This window comes from Acipenser ruthenus, chromosome 12, assembly GCF_902713425.1.
Source record: "Acipenser ruthenus chromosome 12, fAciRut3.2 maternal haplotype, whole genome shotgun sequence".
NCBI lineage: Eukaryota > Metazoa > Chordata > Actinopteri > Acipenseriformes > Acipenseridae > Acipenser > Acipenser ruthenus.
In genome coordinates this window covers 2,667,362-2,687,489 of record NC_081200.1, presented here as the reverse complement: position 1 = coordinate 2,687,489, position 20,128 = coordinate 2,667,362, and the positions used below count along the sequence as shown (strand labels likewise).

The following is a 20,128-nucleotide window of genomic DNA, read 5'->3' as shown; positions in this document are numbered from 1 at the left end:
TATACCAATGCACAAGTGAAGCATTTACACACAAGCACACACAAACCGAAATGAAACGATTTTTATTAAAACAATGTTGAAAAGAGCCAAGATCTCCAGAGAGGATACAGAGTTGACATAATAGAAGAACGCGAAGATGTAATTCCATGTTTAATTGGCCACAAAGTAAACAATGCAAAAGTGTAGCTGATACGATCAAAGCGAGACTGACATCACCAGCGGTTATAAAAGGAGCGAATGGGGAGGCAGAGAGGCAGGCTTGTGAGAACCAAGGCGCAGAGCAAGGCGAGAGAACGCACAGCTACAAAGCCTCCCAATCGAGTTTGACACGAAGGAGACACAACTTCGGAAACCAAGCAGAGCACAATGAATCTCACGCATTTGGTCGCTTGTGGACTATTGGTGACACTGCTTTCCGTGAGCATGGAGGCAAAACCTTTGACGCAGTCACAACAGAAGGTAAATTAAAATGTTGTGTGTGTGTGTGTGTGTGTGTGTGTGTGTGTGTGTGTGTGCAGGTTTTAATCCAGGATGATATACAGACTAGAATACAAACAGACTGGATCAATTAATAAGGTATAGGTGCGGGGGTGCTAGGTGTCTGAATCAAAGGGATGGGCTTTGTGTAAAGTTTTCATTCATTAAAAAAAAAAAATCAATGCAAAGGTTCATTCATTTCGATTAGTCGCGGGGGTAACACGGTGATGTGGGATGGGTTGGATTGCTGCTTATTGTGTATAGGTTTTAGCCTGCAATCGAAATGTGTCCGCATTGTGCTGGAAGGCAAGGCGTCAAATCATAGATAGGTTTAATTTATAGGTGGAGGTTGAGAGATCTTAAATCGATGTTCTTTTAATAAATGAAAGACGAGTTTTGTAAAACAGGTCTCATAACACAAATGTAGAGCACTGACTTGGTTTCTTGTTTGTATTACATTACTGGATTTGTGTGTAAAAGCAATTCAAAAGCAATATTTTTTTATTTATTTATTTTTAGTATGGAAGTTTGTAAACTTTTTGTACATAATACTTCAAATAAATAAATAACACAATGCATAATCTCGGCAAAGCGTGGGTGCTGTAACTATACATGTGAGTGATTGATTTACAGATTTGGGATTTGGAAGTTATCGGTCAAAACAGGTGATTGTTGTAGCAAGGTTGGTGGGCAAGTCAGACAGAGGCAGCGGTAACGGGACTCCTTTCACATTCTCGTGCAAACCCGCACATCTCTTTCCTTCAAGCAAATCTGGTGGTACCCACACTGCACTCTCCTAAATACAGACTCCCTGCTGCTTTAGTGCGAGGAGGCTGGGCGACGCTTCTACCACAGTAAGGTAGCTTTTAACGGTACCCCCAATCATTTTACTTTCCAAATGCGTTTTGCCATGCGGGTATGTTTAGACGAGCGGTATAAACTTCCATTTTAATAACATAATCCATCTGGAACTTCTGGCGCGGCGTTCTCTCCTTTTTTAGCCGGTGACCGGAGCAATGTAGCGCGCTAGTACCAATGTTGCGCTGTAGTAGCAGTGACACCAGCTGGCACGGGCAATGTTAGAGTCATTGACGGGCAAGCCACGGGCACAGCGGGGATCGAGAAACCACTTAACGTGGGAGTCAGCCTTGGAGATTTGATTTACTGCACTTCTCTATTCGTTTACCACTATATACCGCAATAAATGTCTACACCGTGCACGGGTATTTCTGATATCATCCCCGAGTACATTAAAACAGTAGGCTAGCCTATTGTTGTAATCTACAATTATAAAATATAATCAGTTTTTTTAGTTAAATCCCATCATGTTTTTTTTTATACTGATTATTTAGGCTGTACAGTTTATTATCGAGCATGTTTCTACGCGTAGAGCCTGCTATACAGCTTCGATCACACTTTATTTAATTAGGCACTTAAACAATTAGTACAAATCAAACCACCAGCCCCATACCGCTGTATTAAAATGGATATTGGAGTGAAAGCATTAACACATTCTTTTAATCGCCACTTTCCTTCGTAACTGTCTGTGTTAACGACGCGCTTAAAACACATTAACGCACATTGTTCATTTGTTGTTAATGTTTATTGCTACTACCTAGTAAATTAAACACTATTAAAAGTAATGTTGTCTTTAAAAATACCCTTAAACAAATGAAAACCCATCTCATTAAGTGTGTGCGTGTGTGTTTGTGTGTTGGGGGGAGGCAGGGTAAATGGGGGCTGCATATTACCTGAAAACTGTAAGCAAGCCTATTTTAACTAATTATTAAGAATGAAAGGGACATGATTGTTATTAAGCTAGTTATAACACAGACAGCGCCCCTCAGGGTAAAGGGTGACCCTTTCTTAGAACTGCTGTTCAAATACCTATTTGCCAGTACAGTAGAAGGCTCTTTGGTTTATTCTGGATAGACTTTAGACTCCTTGGACAGGTGCGCAACTGAAACCAAGCATTCCACACCACAGCAGGTTAATACTACAAATAACAACAAATACATACAGGAAAACTAAAAGAATGTTCCACTGATTAGGGACAACACATAGACCTGATTGAGGAGAGGACAACACATAGACCTGATTGAGGAGAGGACAACACATAGACCTGATTGAGGAGAGGACAACACATAGACCTGATTGAGGAGAGGACAAAACAATGCCTGATTGAGAACAACACATAGACCTGATTGAGGAGAACACAGCCGTGTACATGTAACAGAAAATGTGTTGCTCAACATGAACACAGCGTGTTCTCTAATCAAATGCATGCAGAATTATATATACTGCAGGGCTACCTTATAAAGCGTCAAAGCTTTACAACAGACACAGATATCATTACGAACCCAATTACCAACAAGCACACCTTACCACTGAAAGCACAAGAAAGAAATGGAATGGAATTGTGTTGGTGCAGAGAAGTGTGTGTGTGTGTGTGTGTGTCTGAGCTGGAGGTACAGTATGGGGTCAGGGTGATGTACGATTTCATGTACATGCATATAGACAGGCACCCTATACAAGAATATAAATCTTAAATGACTGATTGAAGATAGTCATTGCTATTGTTTCCAATGAATGTATCAGTTCATTAATGTGTTGAGTGAGCGAGTGAGTGAGTGAGTGTTGCTCATTCCTCTTTCCCTTTGTTTTGCAGTCCCTGACAAGTTTACTAGGCGAGGAGCTCTCTGAATATCTGGCGTCCGGGGAGCGGGACTTGAGGCTTGAAAGTTCGAGAGTGCGGCTCCTCAGGGACCTGCAACTGGACGCCAGGGCTAAAGCGACCTGGGCTCGCATCCTGAACGATCACCCCAACCCCAGGAAATACAAAGGCATCCACAAGAAAGGCCTGTCCAAAGGCTGCTTCGGACTCAAGCTGGACAGAATAGGATCCATGAGCGGGCTGGGCTGTTAGAGCCACGGCACAGAGTTGGGGAGGCGGTGAGTAGAATTAAAATACCCTGGTATCAAGATAATATCACACACTATAATTAGGCTTGATTTGACCAATGTCATGCGTCGACTGACTAAGTGCACTATAAGCAGAGTGAGAGTTTATTCCTAGGCATGTAGGCAAAAAATGGACCTCTGGGAGTTAGCCACTGTTTTTATTTATTTATTTGTAATTATTTGTTAGAGTGAGGTGTTGCTGACTTACTGAATTGACTGATCTTGAAGCTCAGGACCTTTTTTCGAAATTAGTCAAGTAAGCTAGTAAATATACTTACACTCTATACAATGGTAAGCTAAATAAGACACGAGCGGTCTATTCAGTTGAATCAAGTGCCACATTGTGATGCAGCCTTCCTTAAATCATTGAAATATGACCGTCCCTACTGTTTGACATATCTTTACACAAATGGCCCTTTATTAATTATGTAAAGAGAGACAGTTTTTAGGTAAATGTAATATATTATACTGCGATTGCCACAGCGAGCCCCAGTTTAATTGTGTATTTAAGTATTTATCCCTGGCCTCTCAGGTGTACAAACCCGCTCAAGTGAGCATATATTTTATTTTTGTAATAAATAACATCAGTGGTGAGTGGCTGTTAATAAAACAAACCAATAAAAACAGAGCCACATGAGTAGTGCTTGATGATGTCAAACCCATTCATCGATACTCTGGAGCACCCAAAACACGCTTCCCTGCAAAGGAGCTCATCCCATGCAGCTCATGTTTAGAAAGCTTTGCTGCTGAAAAAGCTAAACGCCATTTCTGCATGTTCAGGGTAACAACGTAACATAACGGAGCAAAGCAAAGCAGGGCATTACATTGAAACTGAAACGCCAAAGCAGGGCTCAATTCTGCTCTTCAAGCTGAGTGACTGCAACAACTCACAATCCACTTACAAAGTGTACAGTATATTAAGATGCACAGCATTAGTCAAAGACAGTCATTACCAGAAACAGCAGATAAGCAGAACACAATGCAGCACTGCGCCACAAACAGTTTGGAACCCTTTATCATTGCAGATTTATTAATCATTGGAAGCATGAGGTAAAATGATTCAACTTGGCAATAGGGGTCTATGCTTTTATACATATACCAGTCAATTCCACTAGACTGATGGGCATGTGTTTGCCTTGAAGGCTGTCTCCCTGTTGTTGCCTAAAGCAATGTCATTAGCTTTTGGCTTTTTGCTTTTGCCACTATATCCCTTTCTTAAAGAGCATTGTGTAATCAAAGGGGAGGCAAAGATGGGCACAAACCTATGAAGGCTCAGTGGCTGAGTTTTGCAGCCAGGAGCTCTATTTAATAGAAAGTTCTCAGGGCTGCCCTGTAATAGTATACCTGACAGTTATTGAAGTTACGAGAATGCTATATAGCTGCTGTATGACTCGGTTTACAGGGAGCCTACACACAGTATACAGAAAGAGTGAATACAACAGTCATGATAAGAAGTAAGGAGGAGACGACTTGTTGACTGATGACCAGACTGTGATAAATACTTACACAGGACAGCTTGTACTTCAATTCCACCTCCATTTCTTTATTCTGAATGGGGAATCCTGTCAACACGTCAGCGCATATCTGTGTGTGTGTGCGCATCAGAACAGTCAGTATATGTCAGACAGACAGACTGACAGTAAGTCAAAGTGGTTTAAAACGTACACAGTGCTGCACAGAGCTCAATCAATTCAAATTCATACCCTTTAAACTTGTTTTATTTTGGATTTTGTTTTAACTGAATAGACAGAAACGTGTGTTTTTTTAGGGGAGGGAAATAAACTGGTGTTATTGTTTTTTTTTAAATGTATAATTAATTATTTTTAAGAAAAAACTTTGCATGAGGTTTATTGTGTATTTGACACCTGAATATCTGATTTATTTCTCTCTCTCTTTTTTTTCTTTCAGGACGCTCATTGGAGGATGGGTTTTGGACAACTTCGTTTTATTTGCTCATCACCCGAGGAAAACAGAACAATACCATCCTTATTCAAGAAACTGATAGGTTCGAATTCCGGTACGAAGAAGCGTCTTCACCAGCGTTACTGAAGGTCCTGAAAACCATCACATTAAACACATACACAACAAAACAAAACAGCGGACCGTGTTGTAGAAACTAATAAGGCAAATCTGTATATTATTGTCGCTGCTGTACATTCATGTATTTCATTCCTGCATAAATGTATTTATGTTTAAAACTATTTATATGTTTATAAAGAGATATTTATGAATATGAGTTTTATTTATGTAACATTTTTTTGAAATGGATGCAAACTGCAGGTCAAATACGTTTGTAACTTTTTGTCTTAAATAGCTGTAAATGTTAAAAAAAGAAAAAAGAAACATTCCACATGCACTTCCCAGTGTCTTTCAGTTTGTTTTGCGGAATGCACCTTAAGAACATAAGAACATGAGAAAGTTTATAAACGAGAGGAGGCCATTCGGCCCATCTTGCTCTTCTTAGTAGCTTATTGATCCCAGAATCTCATCAAACAGCTTCTTGAAGGATCCCAGGGTGTCAGCTTCAACAACATTACTGGGGAGTTGGTTCCAGACCCTCACAATTCTCTGTGTAAAAAAGTGCCTCCTATTTTCTGTTCTGAATGCCCCTTTATCTAATCTCCATTTGTGACCCCCTGGTCCTTGTTTATTTTTTTAGGTCAAAAAAGTCCCCTGGGTCGACATTGTCAATACCTTTTAGGATTTTGAATGTTTGAATCAGATCACCGCGTAGTCATCTTTGTTCAAGACTGAATAGATTCAATTAATTTAGCCTGTCTGCATACGACATGCCTTTTAAACCCAGGATAATTCTGGTTGCTCTTCTTTGCACTCTTTCTAGAGCAGCAATATCCTTTTTGTAACGAGGTGACCAGAACTGAACACAATATTCTAGGTGAGGTCTTACTAATGCATTGTAAAGTTTTAACATTACTTCCCTTGATTTAAATTCAACACTTTTCACAATATATCCGAGCATATTGTTGGCCTTTTTTATAGCTTCTCCACATTGTCTATATGAAGACATTTCTGAGTCAACATAAACTCCTAGGTCTTTTTCATAGATTCCTTCTTCAATTTCAGTATCTCCCATATGATATTTATAATGTATATTTTTATTGCCTGTGTGCAGTACCTTACACTTTTCTCTATTAAATGCCATTTGCCATGTGTCTGCCCAGTTCTGAATGTTGTATAGATCATTTTGAATGACCTTTGCTGCTGCAACAGTGTTTGCCACTCCTCCTATTTTTGTGTTGTCTGCAAGTTTAACAAGTTTGCTTACTATACCAGAATCTAAATCATTAATGTAGATTACGAATAGCAGAGGACCTAATACCGATCCCTGTGGTAAACCAATGCTTACCTCGCTCCATTTTGAGGTTTCTCCTCTAATCAGTACTTTCTGTTTTCTACATGTTAACCACTCCCTAATCCATGTGCATGCACTTCCTTGAATCCCTCCTGCGTTCAGTTTGAGAATTAATCTTTTATGCAGTACTTTGTCAAAAGCTTTCTGGAAATCTAAATAAACCATGTCATATGCTTTGCAATTATCCATTGTCGATGTTGAATCCTCAAAAAAATCAAGCAGGTTAGTTAGACACAATCTCCCTTTCCTAAAACCCTGCTGACTGCCTCCCAGGATACTGTTACCATATAGGTAATTTTCAATTTTGGATCTTATTATAGTTTCCATAAGTTTACATATAATAGAAGTCAGGCTTATTGGTCTGTAGTTACCTGGTTCGGTTTTGTCTCCCTTTTTGTGGATCGGTATTACGTTTGCAATTCTCCAGTCTGTCGGTACAACAGACCACTTAAACAATGACACTGAACCCCCATCACAAAGCATAGCAAAGTGTAATCCATCACAGTGGAAGCATGGTAAAGCACAGGGAAGCACTGTAAAGCACAGAGAGGTATGGTAAAGCACAGGGAAGCATTGTAAAGCACAGAGAGGTATGGTAAAGCACAGGGAAGCATTGTAAAGCACAGATATGGTAAAGCACAGGGAAGCACTGTAAAGCACAGAGAGGTATGGTAAAGCACAGGGAAGCACTGTAAAGCACAGAGAGGTATGGTAAAGCACAGGGAAGCACTGTAAAGCACAGAGAGGTATGGTAAAGCATATTACAAATAACCATGGCAAATGCCTAGTTTTACCATGGAAAAGGCAAGGGAAAAATTGCACAATGACTGTGTAAATTGACTGTGGTAAGCTTTGTAATAATTATCATGCCTTATTTAAGAATTTTGTTTAAGGGTTTTAAGGCACTAATATACTCCTAACCCTTTATCGAAAGGTTTAATAAAATATCTTCTTTAATCGTAAAACAGGCTTTTAAGAAAATTGTCTAAACTAATTAATATTTCTATATAGGAAACTAACTGGGGGTTTTCCCCAAGGCTGATTTATAGGAACATAGTAATAGAGTGAGGCTTCTACATTATAGAGTGGCGGTATTAAGATCTGTTACGGTTTAGATCATTAAAATAGGCGCTTTTAAAGCGTGATCTTGTGAATAAGCCCCAATGTGAATGCAAACAGAAACTAGAAAGAGTGCAAAACAAATGAATGCAGGGCCAGTTGTGCATGACTTCAAACAGCAGGGGGCGCTCCACGCAGTGAAAACGTGCCCTCTGAATGATGCCCCAAATTGTCAGCTGATCCTGTGGTGATTTATATACAGATTTTAATAACAGTGGCAGCACTGGTCTCTCCTGTGAATCGAACATTTCTCCCCCATTCCATTGTAAGGTTTACAAGAGGCAAACAGTGGTAAAAGCACAGGGGAGTGTAGTAAAGCACAGTGAAATCATGGTAAAGCTGGTACAAAACGTCAAACAGTTCAAAGTTGAATTTGGAAGAAACCTAGTACTGTACAGTATAGTATGGAAACAAAATTTAAAAAAACAAAAAAACGGGTGCTGATGTGGGTAAAATGAGACAGAAACAAGCCAATGTGGAGCTTTTATCTGCACTAAACCTGCACAGTAACTTATACCATGTACAGTATCTACCATTGCATTTAAAGTGCTTTAGCATGCACGGCTAGCATGTACTGCTATTCTTTCACTACATGTTGCTATGCTGATGTCATGGTTTTCCTAAACAACGCACGGACACTGCAAACATTATTTTTCTGGAGCGTTCTCAACAATTCCTTGTGATATATCGCCACCTAGTGGTACTGCAGATTATGGCGTGTGTATTAGTTAGGCATCCGACAGGCACCGCACTGTACTTTAGCTGTGGTCTGTATACAATAGCATGTGCTTTATTTTAAATGTTGTGAGCGATGGTAACACAATTACATTTTTAAATGTGGCTGCTCATGTCCTCACCACTTTTGTGCATCGTTAAATTTACGCATCAAAAAACGGTTCCGCTTGTTTCAAAGAGTCCTATAGGTGGGAACCTATTTCAAGCATCGTGCTAAAATAAAATAAAAAAAGTGTCTGATGAGGGTGCAGTGACTGACTACCATGGCGATGAAGCCCAGTGTGCTGCTAGATTACAGTGATTTTAGAGGATGAAAGGGTTAATGTAGTCCACGGTAAGGAATCACAGAAGACGCCAAGGGTAAACCCCGCGGGTATCGTCTAAGTGCTACAGCAGTGCTACGAAGATACCGAATGTGTAAGCCTACGGTATTGTATTTATGTGACGAATTATCGTACGATTTGGGTCATGCATTGCCAGTATCATTTTATGATGGAAAACAACGTTCGGGATAAGAGTCGGGTTAAAATAGACGGAGCCAGCGAGTTTCGGACTGTCAGAACAGACTTTTGATATTCAGGGCCATTATGTCAGGAAAACTGAATTTAAAAAAAAAAAAAAAAAAAAATCACTTCTGTGATTACGAGATAATGGAATGATTTTCTCTATCACGAGATAAATATTTTTTTAAGTTTTAGTACAGTGCAGCAACAATACACTGCAGTCTGATTCCACTACAGCATTTCATGCGTGGATTCGAAGTTATACACAATTGCATTTATCTGTGTTTATGGGTGTATAACATTGTTTTCCCCCGTATTTAGTAAAATACTGTTTGACTCCCAGAGGAATTGGATTAATGTAAATTCCCAACTATTGTTACAAACATGCATTAGAATCTAAAGATCCAGTGCCATCTTGTGGTCAAAGTCTGTAACTGTATGACAGGCACAATTAGACCCATGTCTAATGTATGTTTCTAGTACCTGCAAAAATAAATATACAAACTAGAATCCATAGGCTTTTGAAAATGATGGACGTTTTAGTGTATTTCATAAAACATTTGTATATAAGTATAAAACAATCTAATGTGTTTGCTGCCGTTATGTTATTTCAAATAGAAACGTTCAATACAACTACAGCATATGATTCAAATGAAGCCAATACAGTCGACTCTGCGGTTTACAAACACCGCCCGTCCGAATTTACCTACAGTCCGAGCCCTTCTGTCACAATGACATTTCAATACCCCAATTCTACGGTATGGTAAATCAAAAGTAATCGATATAAGAAAAAACAAACCATGATAAACCAGTCCAGAAATAGTTATATATATATAAAGAAATCTAAAAAAAACACTGTTAATACTATGATGTCCATGTTAGTCTGTTTTGTCCTCATTTCATATTAATTCTCACGTGTTAATGTTAAATTATGTTGATCTTGCGCCACCTACTGGCCGTGAATAAAATACCTACAGCACACCTGTAATTCCAAGGCGGTCTCCCATCCAAACACTAACTCAGCGCCCGAAATCAAACGAGATCGAGCGTTCTCAGCGTGGTGTAGCCGTAGGGATGTGATTTTGTACTTCTAGTAATTGTATATCTTTAAGACACTTATTTTATCCCACAACACGCTATCTGTACCGTATTGACAAAACATACGTTTCTTGTAATTTTATTAATAGCGGGTAGGTGTAATTTTTCTAAAGATATATTTTATTGTTTTTAAATTAACATTCTCGAATTCTGAGACGATTTCTAGTAAAACATGTACAGGTAACAGCTACTGCAGCGTCTCGACAAATGAGATTAAAATGAATCTACAAAAACAAGTCCCAACGAATATATGTAGAATATGCAGTTGATTAGCATAGCTACTACACCGACTATAAAATAAAAGTGGTTATTATTAAAAAAAAATATTAAATGTAACGTAATACCTGGGCCAAAATGAACACAGTATTCTTTTTTTGATGAACCATACTCTATATAAAGAATGACACATTATGCTGCTTTATCGTAATACACAAGACGTATGATATAAACTTTTTAATTATGTGTGCACGTAAACTTCTATCTCCCATCGTGTTGTGCTAGAAAAAAACACGGACGCGTCTACTTCTCAACACGTGTTGGTTACAGCTGGCAAAGTTGCGTTCTTATTGGTCGGGGTGCAGAAATTGAGAAAGTACTTTTGAAACGCGGTTGGCTGGACAGCTCTTACACTGTAAATTTTACAAGCGCTATTCGCCAATCGCAAAGCGCGTAAGAGCGGGAGGAATCTCTGTGATTGGTTTACGGCCACGGCTCCAGACTAAAAACAGTCCCTTCTGATTGGTGGAGGCGTTCGGCGGGAGGGTTGGACTTGCGCGTCCACGGGGTGGCTGTGCTCACTCCCGCGGAGGAACGGGCCGCACTGATTGGCCGCAGGGCGTCACGTGTGAGGGGGACGGGGGCGCGCTTTCTATGAAGTGACTAACCCGCGAGACTCCCTGCGTCTCTGTCTTTCTCCTTCCAACGCAGCTCGAGACAGCAAGTAGGGACACGTGCAGAGCAGCGCCACCAAGAAAAAAATAATAATAATAAATAAGATCACGTTTTATACAATTTAAACATCGATTGACAAGATCACAACATCCGCAAACATGGTGAAACTGGCGAAGGTAAGTCTCAATTGTGTTACGTTACATCCGTTTTTTAAGGTGCAGGATTGAAAAGTTTACTTATTTATATATTTATTTTAGGTAATGACTCTCAAGCTCGATATACCGTTTGTTTTTACTGTATTAAGAGGTGACGGAGTCGCAGGTGGGAATGTTCAAATTCAGTTTTTTTTTTTTTTTATAATCCAGTGTAAACTGCAGTTAAGTTAGCGACGCAGTAATGGCTTTTTTTTCAGTCGACCCAGATATGAAGACAGCCATGTTTTCCTTTACGGTTGTTTTCAATGTGGTGTACGCTGCTTTTTACAAAATGGCCATGCGCGCACACTCCATGAAGGCATTGTTCCGTATTTGCTCGCTTAAATTGCGAAAGTGATCATTTTGTTGGCTTTTTTTCCAGTTTTATATACTAATTTCGTTCGATAATCGAAGTATCACCGGTGGAAGATAAAACACTTTATATATTAAAAAAAAAAAAAAAAAATGTTATGTATATAATATATTAATCGTATGACCGGCACATGTTGAGTTTATATATACCTTTTCATGACACATTGGTTATATGAAAGATTTATTTACACGGAAACTGATTTTAAAGAAATATAGAATTACTACGTATCCCTGGGGGAGGGTTCTGTCTGACGATTAGGCCCCGGTGAGCACCACGTGGGTTCCCATGTGTACTGCGCGCACGGTGTAGCTTGTGTTTCATTTTAGCAGCACTGTACATACTGTCTCGTGGATAACTGCTTTATTAAGGTAGTATATATCATTAAAGGGAATATTTGAGAGATTAACAGGCTGTAACAACAAGCTCAGGGCAGAGCTTACTGTATGCTATACTGATATTTACAAAAAACACATTTCTTTATTAGGCAGCGAAAAAACAAACTAAACCCCAAAAGGCCGCACCACCACCCCCAAAAGATGTCGATTCCGAAGAGGAGGACTCCAGCGAAGAAGACAGTGAGGTGGAAGTGGTAAGATGGGGAATTCATCTACCCACGTGGGAGATTTGTGCCTAGGGGGTTTACCAATAGCGAGGGTGCATGCTGGTACTGCTAGTAGCAGCTTATCTCCAGTAGTATATGGATACATTAACTTATTTAATCATTATAAAGGTTTTTTTTGATGCCCACCTAATGCAAGTCACACTTGGTGTCAAGATTTTAAAGAACATACATAAATAAAGGCACGGCCATAACAGTCCTGTGTTTTGCTTGTCTGTTTTGTGTACACCAATGATTTATTTAATTTGCAGGCTCCTCTCCCAAAGGCAGTTAAGAAGGCTGCAACACCGGCCAAAGTAACCAAAGCTGCCAAGAACGGGAAGGCGGCAAAAAAGGAAGAAAGTGAGGAGGAGGATGATGACGAGGAGGGAGATTCAGGTAGGTTTTAGACGGCAAAGCTTGGTATTTAACCGTAGTGCCTCGGTTAGAAACTCCACACTCCTGGATTTTAGAACTACCATTGTTTATGTATATTTAAAGGTCACGTGCAATCCGGCTAGCTCAACTCTGGACAGATTGTTCGTATTAAAACATGAAAATATCTGCTTTCCTTCTGTAGGTTGATGCAGCTATAGAGAAGCAACACATTATTTAAGACACACAAACCCCTTCCTCCTGATCATATAAATGTACTTGAGGGTAGTTCTGAAACCTTTGACTAGGTCTAGTGTTTGTTTTAACGCTACCATAGGCTCTTTGGAAACATGCATTGGCGTGTATGTTGTGGTTTTCTTGATTAGGTTACAACAGCATTTCCCTTGTGAAAGAATGTGGGGAAGGTTTTCATTCTGCTCACCTTGTGGTAGTGGTCTCTATTCAAACAGTCTCGCTGTGTTAGCAGAGCCATTGGAAGAGTTGGGCAAAGCAGTCAGCAGTACAGGCGGAATGTGTGTTTAATGCTCCGGTTTGTTGCAGACGAAGAGTCTGAGGAAGAAGTGCCACCACCCAAGAAAGGCAAGGCCACTCCTGCAAAGAAAGCTACTCCTGCAAAAAAGGCTGTACCAGTGAAAAAGGCAGAGTCCGAAGAGGAGGATGGTAAGTTGTAAAATTCACACCTATACTTCAACTGTAGGAGCCCTTAATCAGTTGCATGAAGCTGGGTGCAATTTTGTATACAATTAATTGTACTATAGTCCTTCCTTTTTCAAGACAGTGTTAAACTTGAATTATTTCTGAGGTTCCAGCATGATCTGATGCCATGTTAATAGTTACAGCTTTCTTAACTTTAGCATAGTTTTGCAGGTTGTGTGGTTGCAGCTAGTCTGTGCCTGCTTGCATACTCAGTGATTGTATAGGTGGGTTTTAACGTCTGATTTGTTTGTAGAAGAGTCTGAGGAGGAAGCTCCACCACCCCCCAAGAAGACCCCAGCTAAGGCTGCTATGAAAGTGACCCCAGCCAAGCTGGCTAAAAAGGAGGAGTCTTCAGAGGAGGAAGATGAAGGTAGGGTTTTGCTAAACCAGATATTGCATCTTTGCAGAACTGCAAATTTTAAAAGGATGGTTTGGGGGGGGGGGGGGGGGCGTACCAAACCACACCACACCACAACAAATGCAACTGCATACATGATGAGCACTAAGGGACTTAATACTGAAATGTGATGTCACTTTATTTATAACTCTGATGTGCAGTGTGTAGTATTTAAATGAATGTGTGTAGATGACCAAAGAATACTGCTGGCCAAGGTTAACTCCTGAGCATATTTAAGTAGATCTGAAGTTTTAATCTCTTATCAGTGATCATACCTCCTATCTACAGTGTTACATTTATGCACTTACTGATTATTTGTTTTACTCTTTTTTAGAGTCTGAAGAGGAGGCTATGGACACGGCCCCTGCACCTGCAGCCAAGGGAAAGAAGGCTGTTATGGTGAAGGTCCAGGAGGAGTCGGAGGAGGAGGATGAGGATGAAGAGGAGAGTGAGGAGGAGGAGGATGAAAGTAAGTCATCTGGTGAATGCATCTTACAAAGATTTCCTGGCAGTAATTTTAGCAAGAGGCCCATCGGGAGGGGTCTGTATTTCCCCTTGTCAAGACTCAGTTTTGTGTGTTCCAGCACCTGCACAGACACCAGGAAAGAGAAAGAAGGCTGAACCATCGAAGGCAGAAACCCCTCCAGCAAAGAAGGCCAAGTCTGGTGAAGGTACGCTTCTGCATGCTTTTGTCATGGGTTCTAACAAATAAACAAACCTGCACATGCGAGGAACATTAAGGAACTACTTAATACTGATTTGTTACCATTTTATATTTGGTATGTGCAGTGTTCTTGCTGGGGAAAAGCTTGCACTGTAGGTGTAAGCTTTTCCCTGTATGTGCAGAATTTACTTGGTGCTGATGAACTTTGTTTTGGCATGTCCTTCAGGTTTCTCTCTCTTCGTTGGTAATTTAAACACCAACAAGGACTTTGATGAGCTCAAAGAAGCCCTCGGCACATTTTTTGCCAAAAAAGATCTTGAGGTCCAGGACATCAGGATTGGGATGGCCAAGTAAGTCTGTCTCTTGTCGGCAAATACAAAAAAAAAAATCCCTTAATTCCCATGTGTTTATTCACAGTGCAGGATTTAATATGCTGATTTTTTTTGTTTTGTTTTGTTTTTAGGAAATTTGGATATGTTGATTTTGCTACTGAAGAAGATTTGGAAAAAGCCCTGGAGCTGAATGGGAAGAAGGTCCTTGGCCAAGAAGTCAGACTGGACAAGGCAAAGAGCAAGGAGAACTCTCAGGACAGCAAGAAAGGTAGGCTGAATTCATCTAATGCTTGATCTGTTAATTTATTTTCCCTCTAGATGTTTTTCCAAATTCCACTAACAGATTAGATGTGCTAGATTACTGCTTTTATAGTGGTTGCTTCCAATTCCATAAATGGCTGTTTACCTTTTGATCTGCAAGTCTCAAATAGTTTAAAAAAAAAAAAAAAAAAAAAAAGTTCTAGCAGATATCCACTTGTGTTGGCAATGTTATCTGCAAAGCATGTCTAAATCGAAGCATGCTTGCATCTGTTTCAACAAAACCTACACATTTGAAACGTGTGCAGTTTTAAATTTGAGCTACAAACACTTCACCGTAGTTCTGTGTTTTAATATGATGGTGTCTTTATCCTCCTTGCAGAGAGAGATGCCCGTACCTTGTTTGTGAAGAACCTTCCCTACTCTGTAACTCCTGAGGCTCTGAAGACAGTTTTTGACAGTGCTGTAGATGTCCGTATACCCCAGGGCAGGGACGGCTCCAGCAGAGGGTAAGAGTTTAAAGAGAATGCAACATCTACTGCAGCGTTGCTATTTATATGTCCACATTGAACCAGCTTGCTAACTATGCATTTCAGACACTGATTAGCATGCATGTTGGATTACCTGTTAACCTTGGATAAGGGACTCCTAAAGCCCCTTTCTTGCTTGCTTGATCTACCTGGGTCAGAAAGCAGGGTTGACCTGGGTGACAGACGCAAGTAAACAATATGGCTAAACAAACGTTCCTTGTGAAATGAAACTGACCGCAGGCGTGGCTTTTTGTTATTGTGTCTGCTCACGAACAGCTGTCAAGCATTTTGTGTTGCTCAACCCACATCTTTAACCCAGGTACGTGGTTTCACACTACGTAGGATTAGTACCTGGGTCCGGACCTAGGTAGGAGTGCCAGTGTGAAGGGGCTTGTGACTAGTGCCAATCGCGCTCTGTGAAACCAGCTTATTAATTTAGTGGACTTGAGTGTTAGATTTGAGGTTGTTTTGTCTTTGACTAGCGTTTTTTTATTTATTATTTAAATAAATGTATTTCAAGGCCAAACTTTGACCTTTTTTTAAAATTTAATTAATTTATTTTTTTAACACAGAATTGCGTACATTGAATTCAAGAATGAAGCTGCAGCGGAGAAGGTCTTGGAAGAGAAGCAGGGTGTGGATATTGAAGGCAGATCTGCGATCCTGGATTTCACTGGAGACAAAAGCCAGCAGAACCACCAGAAAGCGGGCAGACCCGCTGGGGCTGGTAAGGATGAATCCGTAACTTGTGCACAAGTAAATACTTACGGAAACAAACTGCTACATTTACTGAAATCTGGTCTAGTTCGTGTTTAGACGACCATGTCTTCTCCAGTCTGTTCCATAGCAAGACTTTGTTAGTCAGGATCAATTAAGTAATTGAGCCAAGCCAAGTTTGGCACAAAGTCCCACAATGGAATGGACTGGAAGAGGTAGCCTACCCAGTGTCTTGTTTGTAATTTGACTTGCAGTAGATGGCTAGTTATGACAATGTGACTCTCTCAGAAACTGAAATGACCTCTAGATAGTAGAGTACTAGCCCATGCAGAACATTTTGTTTGGTGTAGCACACGGGGGTTAATTAAACCCACCTCAACACTTCCTGTATTTTCCCCCTCCTGCAGAATGCAAGACTCTTGTTGTGAATAACCTGGCATACACTGCCACAGAAGAGGTACTGCAGAGCACATTTGAGAAAGCAGTCTCTCTCAGAATACCACAGAACAACGGCAGACCCAAAGGGTAAGTTTCACTGGGATAAACTTCCTGATCATTTGTTCTTTCTCTTCCTCCTCCAAGACAGGTAGTTTGGCTGTTAATGCAAGAGCCTTAACCAAAAAAAAAAGATTGAAAAGGAATTTGCCATCCATTATTTTGTACGGTTAATTTCAGCCACAGTTAAGGCCAAATAACTTTACTTGTCACCATGAGACTGGGTAAAAAAAAAAAAAAAAACAGCAGTTTTATATGAAATGCCAATTTTTGGGTATTGCAGTTTTGCATTAAGTAGTTGCTAGAACAAAAACAACCTTAAGGCCAAGTACAGGTGTCCTGTTGGTTTAGTGCTTGTGGCTAGAAATGATGAATAGACTCTCTGAGAAATCGTGAGGATATTTATTGAAGATAGTCAAGTACTGATCTAGCCGAAGGACTGCTTTGTGATGCTGGGGTGTCTCTTACACCTGTTTTTAAAATGTGTAACTTCGTAGTTTGTGTAACATCTATTCTAAATGCTCCCTGTACCTTCTCTACCCCCACTCCCTGTATAGGTTTGCTTTTGTTGAATTTGAAAATGTCGAAGATGCCAAAGAAGCCCTTGAAAACTTCAATAACACAGAGGTTGAAGGCAGAACGATCAGACTAGAGTTCAGCCAGTCCAGTGGGCAGAAGTTTGAAGGCGGTAGAGGAGCGGGTGGTAAGTACAGTTTTTATATTGGTGGTTTGGGTGCGGTCTGCTGTTCCATGGGGTAGGGGGTGGGATATAAATGCTAAACCAAAAATACACACTGATGTAAAACTAGACAAATGTTTAGACTAACTCCGTAGTGTTTCTAGTTTTCCAACGGGTGCGCAAGTCCCAGTTTCTGTGCTGGCTTGTCCTTCTACTGGGTGTTTTATATAGCATACCTGCTCCATGGAACATCCTCCCTGCCAAAACGTTCCTCTTGGGGGAGGTGTAATTCTGTCCGTGACCATTCTCTGCTTCTATCTTCAGGTCCCTCAAAAACCCTTTTTGTCGGAGGTCTTTCTGAGGACACCACAGACCAGACATTAAGAGACTCCTTTGATGGTGCTATTGCAGCCAGAATAGTCACAGATAAGGAGACCGGAGCATCTAAAGGGTAAGGTTGTTTTCAATTAAACCGGTTGACACTTGAGTGAAACACCGCAAGTGAAACCTGTGATCACAAGTGTTATGTGCAATCTTAGTAAATGTGTCCCAAGAATTAATGTCTATTTTGGGTGCATAGGTCAACTGATCTGAAGTGTGTAGGCTTCTTTTAAACTTGTTTTACTTGCTGCTTTTGTTCTCTTGCATGGCATTCACTTAATCCAGGTTATTTTAAAAGGATGGTTGCGAATGGGATTGTTGGACTGCGTTCTTTGGTATAATTTGACTGCAAACTTTTTTAAACTCCTCCCTTCTTTGCCTTTCCTTCAGGTTCGGCTTCGTTGACTTCGACTCTGAGCAGGTCTGCAAGGCTGCCAAGGAGGCAATGGAGGACTCTGAGATTGACGGCAGCAAAGTGACGCTGGATTATGCCAGGCCAAAGGGAGAGGGTCAGCGCGGAGGCTTTGGGGGTCGTGGAGGGTTCGGTGGCCGAGGAGGCGGCAGGGGAGGACGAGGGGGATTCGGCAGAGGAGGCGGAGGATTCCGGGGAGGCAGAGGGGGCAGCCGCGGAGGCTTCGGAGGTAAGAACAGCGCAATTTATGGGGCGGGGGGTATATAATCCTTACCTGGATAACCTCAGGTTTTTACGAGTTGACATTTGGCACTACTGTATATTGGCATTTAATATGATGGAAGTTGCATGTTGGCAACTTATTTTTAGTGTTGAGCAAGGAATAAAATCATTATTCACTCTGTTTTAGTTATTTTATTTCTTAGCAGTGGACCTTTTAAACATCCAAAGCTGCTTGTTGGTGGTTTTTTATTTTATATAAATATGTAATCTAGGAAGAGAAATGTATCTAAACCAGTCATTTTTCAAAGTTTGAATAGATTGTAGTTGTCTTATTTTTATTAAACTGTTGCACTAACCAAACTGTTGCAGTATCTTTTTGGAAAGATGATTTTAGCCTCAGAGAAATTGTGATTAAATGTATTGGACAGTCATTTTCTGACCTGCTTGCTGTTTTGTGCTCTTGGTCTGTTCACTGACATGCTCTCTTTTCACTGCAGGTAGAGGAGGTGGCTCTGGATTTGGAAAACCCCAGGGAAAGAAGATCAAGTTTGATAATTAAATCTATAGAGTTACATCTCCTACTTTTTTTTTGTTTTTGTTTGTTTTCAAACAGACTCTGTTTTCATCTTGATTTATTATTTCCTCCATGCGCTGTGACAGAGCCTTTGGACATTCCAGAATGCGTAAATATATCTAAATGTAACAACAACCCAGTAGATGAATTGAGCTGTTTGTGTGAGCTGTGGTATGTTCGGACTGCCCGTTTTCCATCTCCTCCTCCCCGTGAACTTTTTTTCAAAGGAGTAAAATGGAATGTGAAGACAACCCACTCTTTAACGCCCTGTTGGCTTGGTACATGTTGTACATGCAATGATTTGTATAACTTCATTTTACCTTTTGTAAAAAGTGCCGTCTTTCCTTTATATATTTTTTTTAGTTCACTGTAAATGCAGAATGTTTTACAAAATGAAGTGTGCTTAGCAGATTGTAATGGACAGATGATTAAAATTGACCCGAAGGCGTCTTGGGTGTTTAGAACCTTTGTGGTGGTCATTGACTCTGTGAAAGTGTGCTTTTTATTTTATTGAGGTTGTTTTTGTCCTGTCCAAAGCATGGTGTAGCATTTAAGGACCTGTGCTGCTGATTTGAAGATGTGCCCTCAATCCTGACTGCTGTTTAGTCATGTATGCATCATGGATATAATGTGGTGCAAAAAACTTGATGGCCCTTAAGCCATTTCAGTTTTCTGAATTGTATGGTTGGTAATAGGAGGAAACAGTGATCTAAAGAAAACAAATGTGGGTTTTTAGGACACTGGATGGATGACCAGCAAGGCAGGTCAAGTGTGGGAATCTTGACTACTGCTAATCAAATGTGAAGTTTTACTAAATATTACTGACATTCACCTTAATGGCTTGATTAGCCTTTTTTGCAGGTGGAATTTTTAACATCAGAAGTATCTGTGGGTTTGTCAGTCAGTATAGCTGTGTCCACCAGGTGGCATTGTAAATTGTGTATTTAAACTGCAGTAATCACTAAATTGCTTTGGTAAAATTGTATTCCACTAGGTGGCAGACTTGTTTAATGAGTTGTCAGAACTGAAATATTCTTTTGTCTGTGGGCCTGA

At 40.3% G+C, this 20,128-nt stretch overlaps 2 protein-coding genes and 2 non-coding genes across 4 annotated transcripts; all 4 read left to right on the top strand.

Annotated features, from left to right (window-relative positions):
• The first annotated feature begins 244 nt into the window (after positions 1-244).
• On the top strand, positions 245-6,609 carry LOC117416959 (C-type natriuretic peptide 4-like). Its single transcript, XM_034028476.3, has 3 exons — positions 245-459; positions 3,146-3,429; positions 5,347-6,609. Exons 1-2 carry the CDS (start codon positions 367-369, stop codon positions 3,401-3,403), a joined length of 351 nt encoding a protein of 116 aa, XP_033884367.1. The 5' UTR covers positions 245-366; the 3' UTR covers positions 3,404-3,429; positions 5,347-6,609.
• Positions 6,610-11,161: 4,552 nt separating this feature from the next.
• LOC117416530 (nucleolin-like) lies at positions 11,162-19,539 on the top strand. The gene is made up of 16 exons (XM_034027662.3): positions 11,162-11,333; positions 12,209-12,313; positions 12,595-12,721; positions 13,259-13,378; positions 13,668-13,784; positions 14,146-14,280; positions 14,396-14,482; positions 14,702-14,825; positions 14,939-15,075; positions 15,448-15,574; positions 16,168-16,322; positions 16,720-16,837; positions 17,365-17,510; positions 17,811-17,937; positions 18,258-18,508; positions 18,999-19,539. The coding sequence occupies exons 1-16, from the start codon at positions 11,316-11,318 to the stop codon at positions 19,058-19,060; spliced, it is 1,956 nt and encodes a 651-aa protein (XP_033883553.3). The 5' UTR covers positions 11,162-11,315; the 3' UTR covers positions 19,061-19,539.
• LOC117417500 (small nucleolar RNA SNORD82) lies at positions 13,900-13,970 on the top strand. Its single transcript, XR_004546723.1, has one exon. It is a non-coding gene; the product is annotated as a small nucleolar RNA SNORD82 (small nucleolar RNA).
• LOC117417504 (small nucleolar RNA SNORD20) lies at positions 17,169-17,238 on the top strand. Its single transcript, XR_004546727.1, has one exon. It is a non-coding gene; the product is annotated as a small nucleolar RNA SNORD20 (small nucleolar RNA).
• Positions 19,540-20,128: the final 589 nt, after the last annotated feature.

Excerpts from the sequence above, each read along its gene's own strand:
- LOC117416959 (XM_034028476.3), top strand. The coding sequence starts at position 367 with ATGAATCTCACGCATTTGGTCGCTTGTGGACTATTGGTGACACTGCTT. Across the intron at positions 460-3,145 it reads TGACGCAGTCACAACAGAAG|TCCCTGACAAGTTTACTAGG; the intron begins GTAAATTAAAAT and ends TTTGTTTTGCAG.
- LOC117416530 (XM_034027662.3), top strand. Across the intron at positions 14,483-14,701 it reads GAAGGCCAAGTCTGGTGAAG|GTTTCTCTCTCTTCGTTGGT; the intron begins GTACGCTTCTGC and ends CATGTCCTTCAG. Across the intron at positions 14,826-14,938 it reads ATCAGGATTGGGATGGCCAA|GAAATTTGGATATGTTGATT; the intron begins GTAAGTCTGTCT and ends TTTTGTTTTTAG.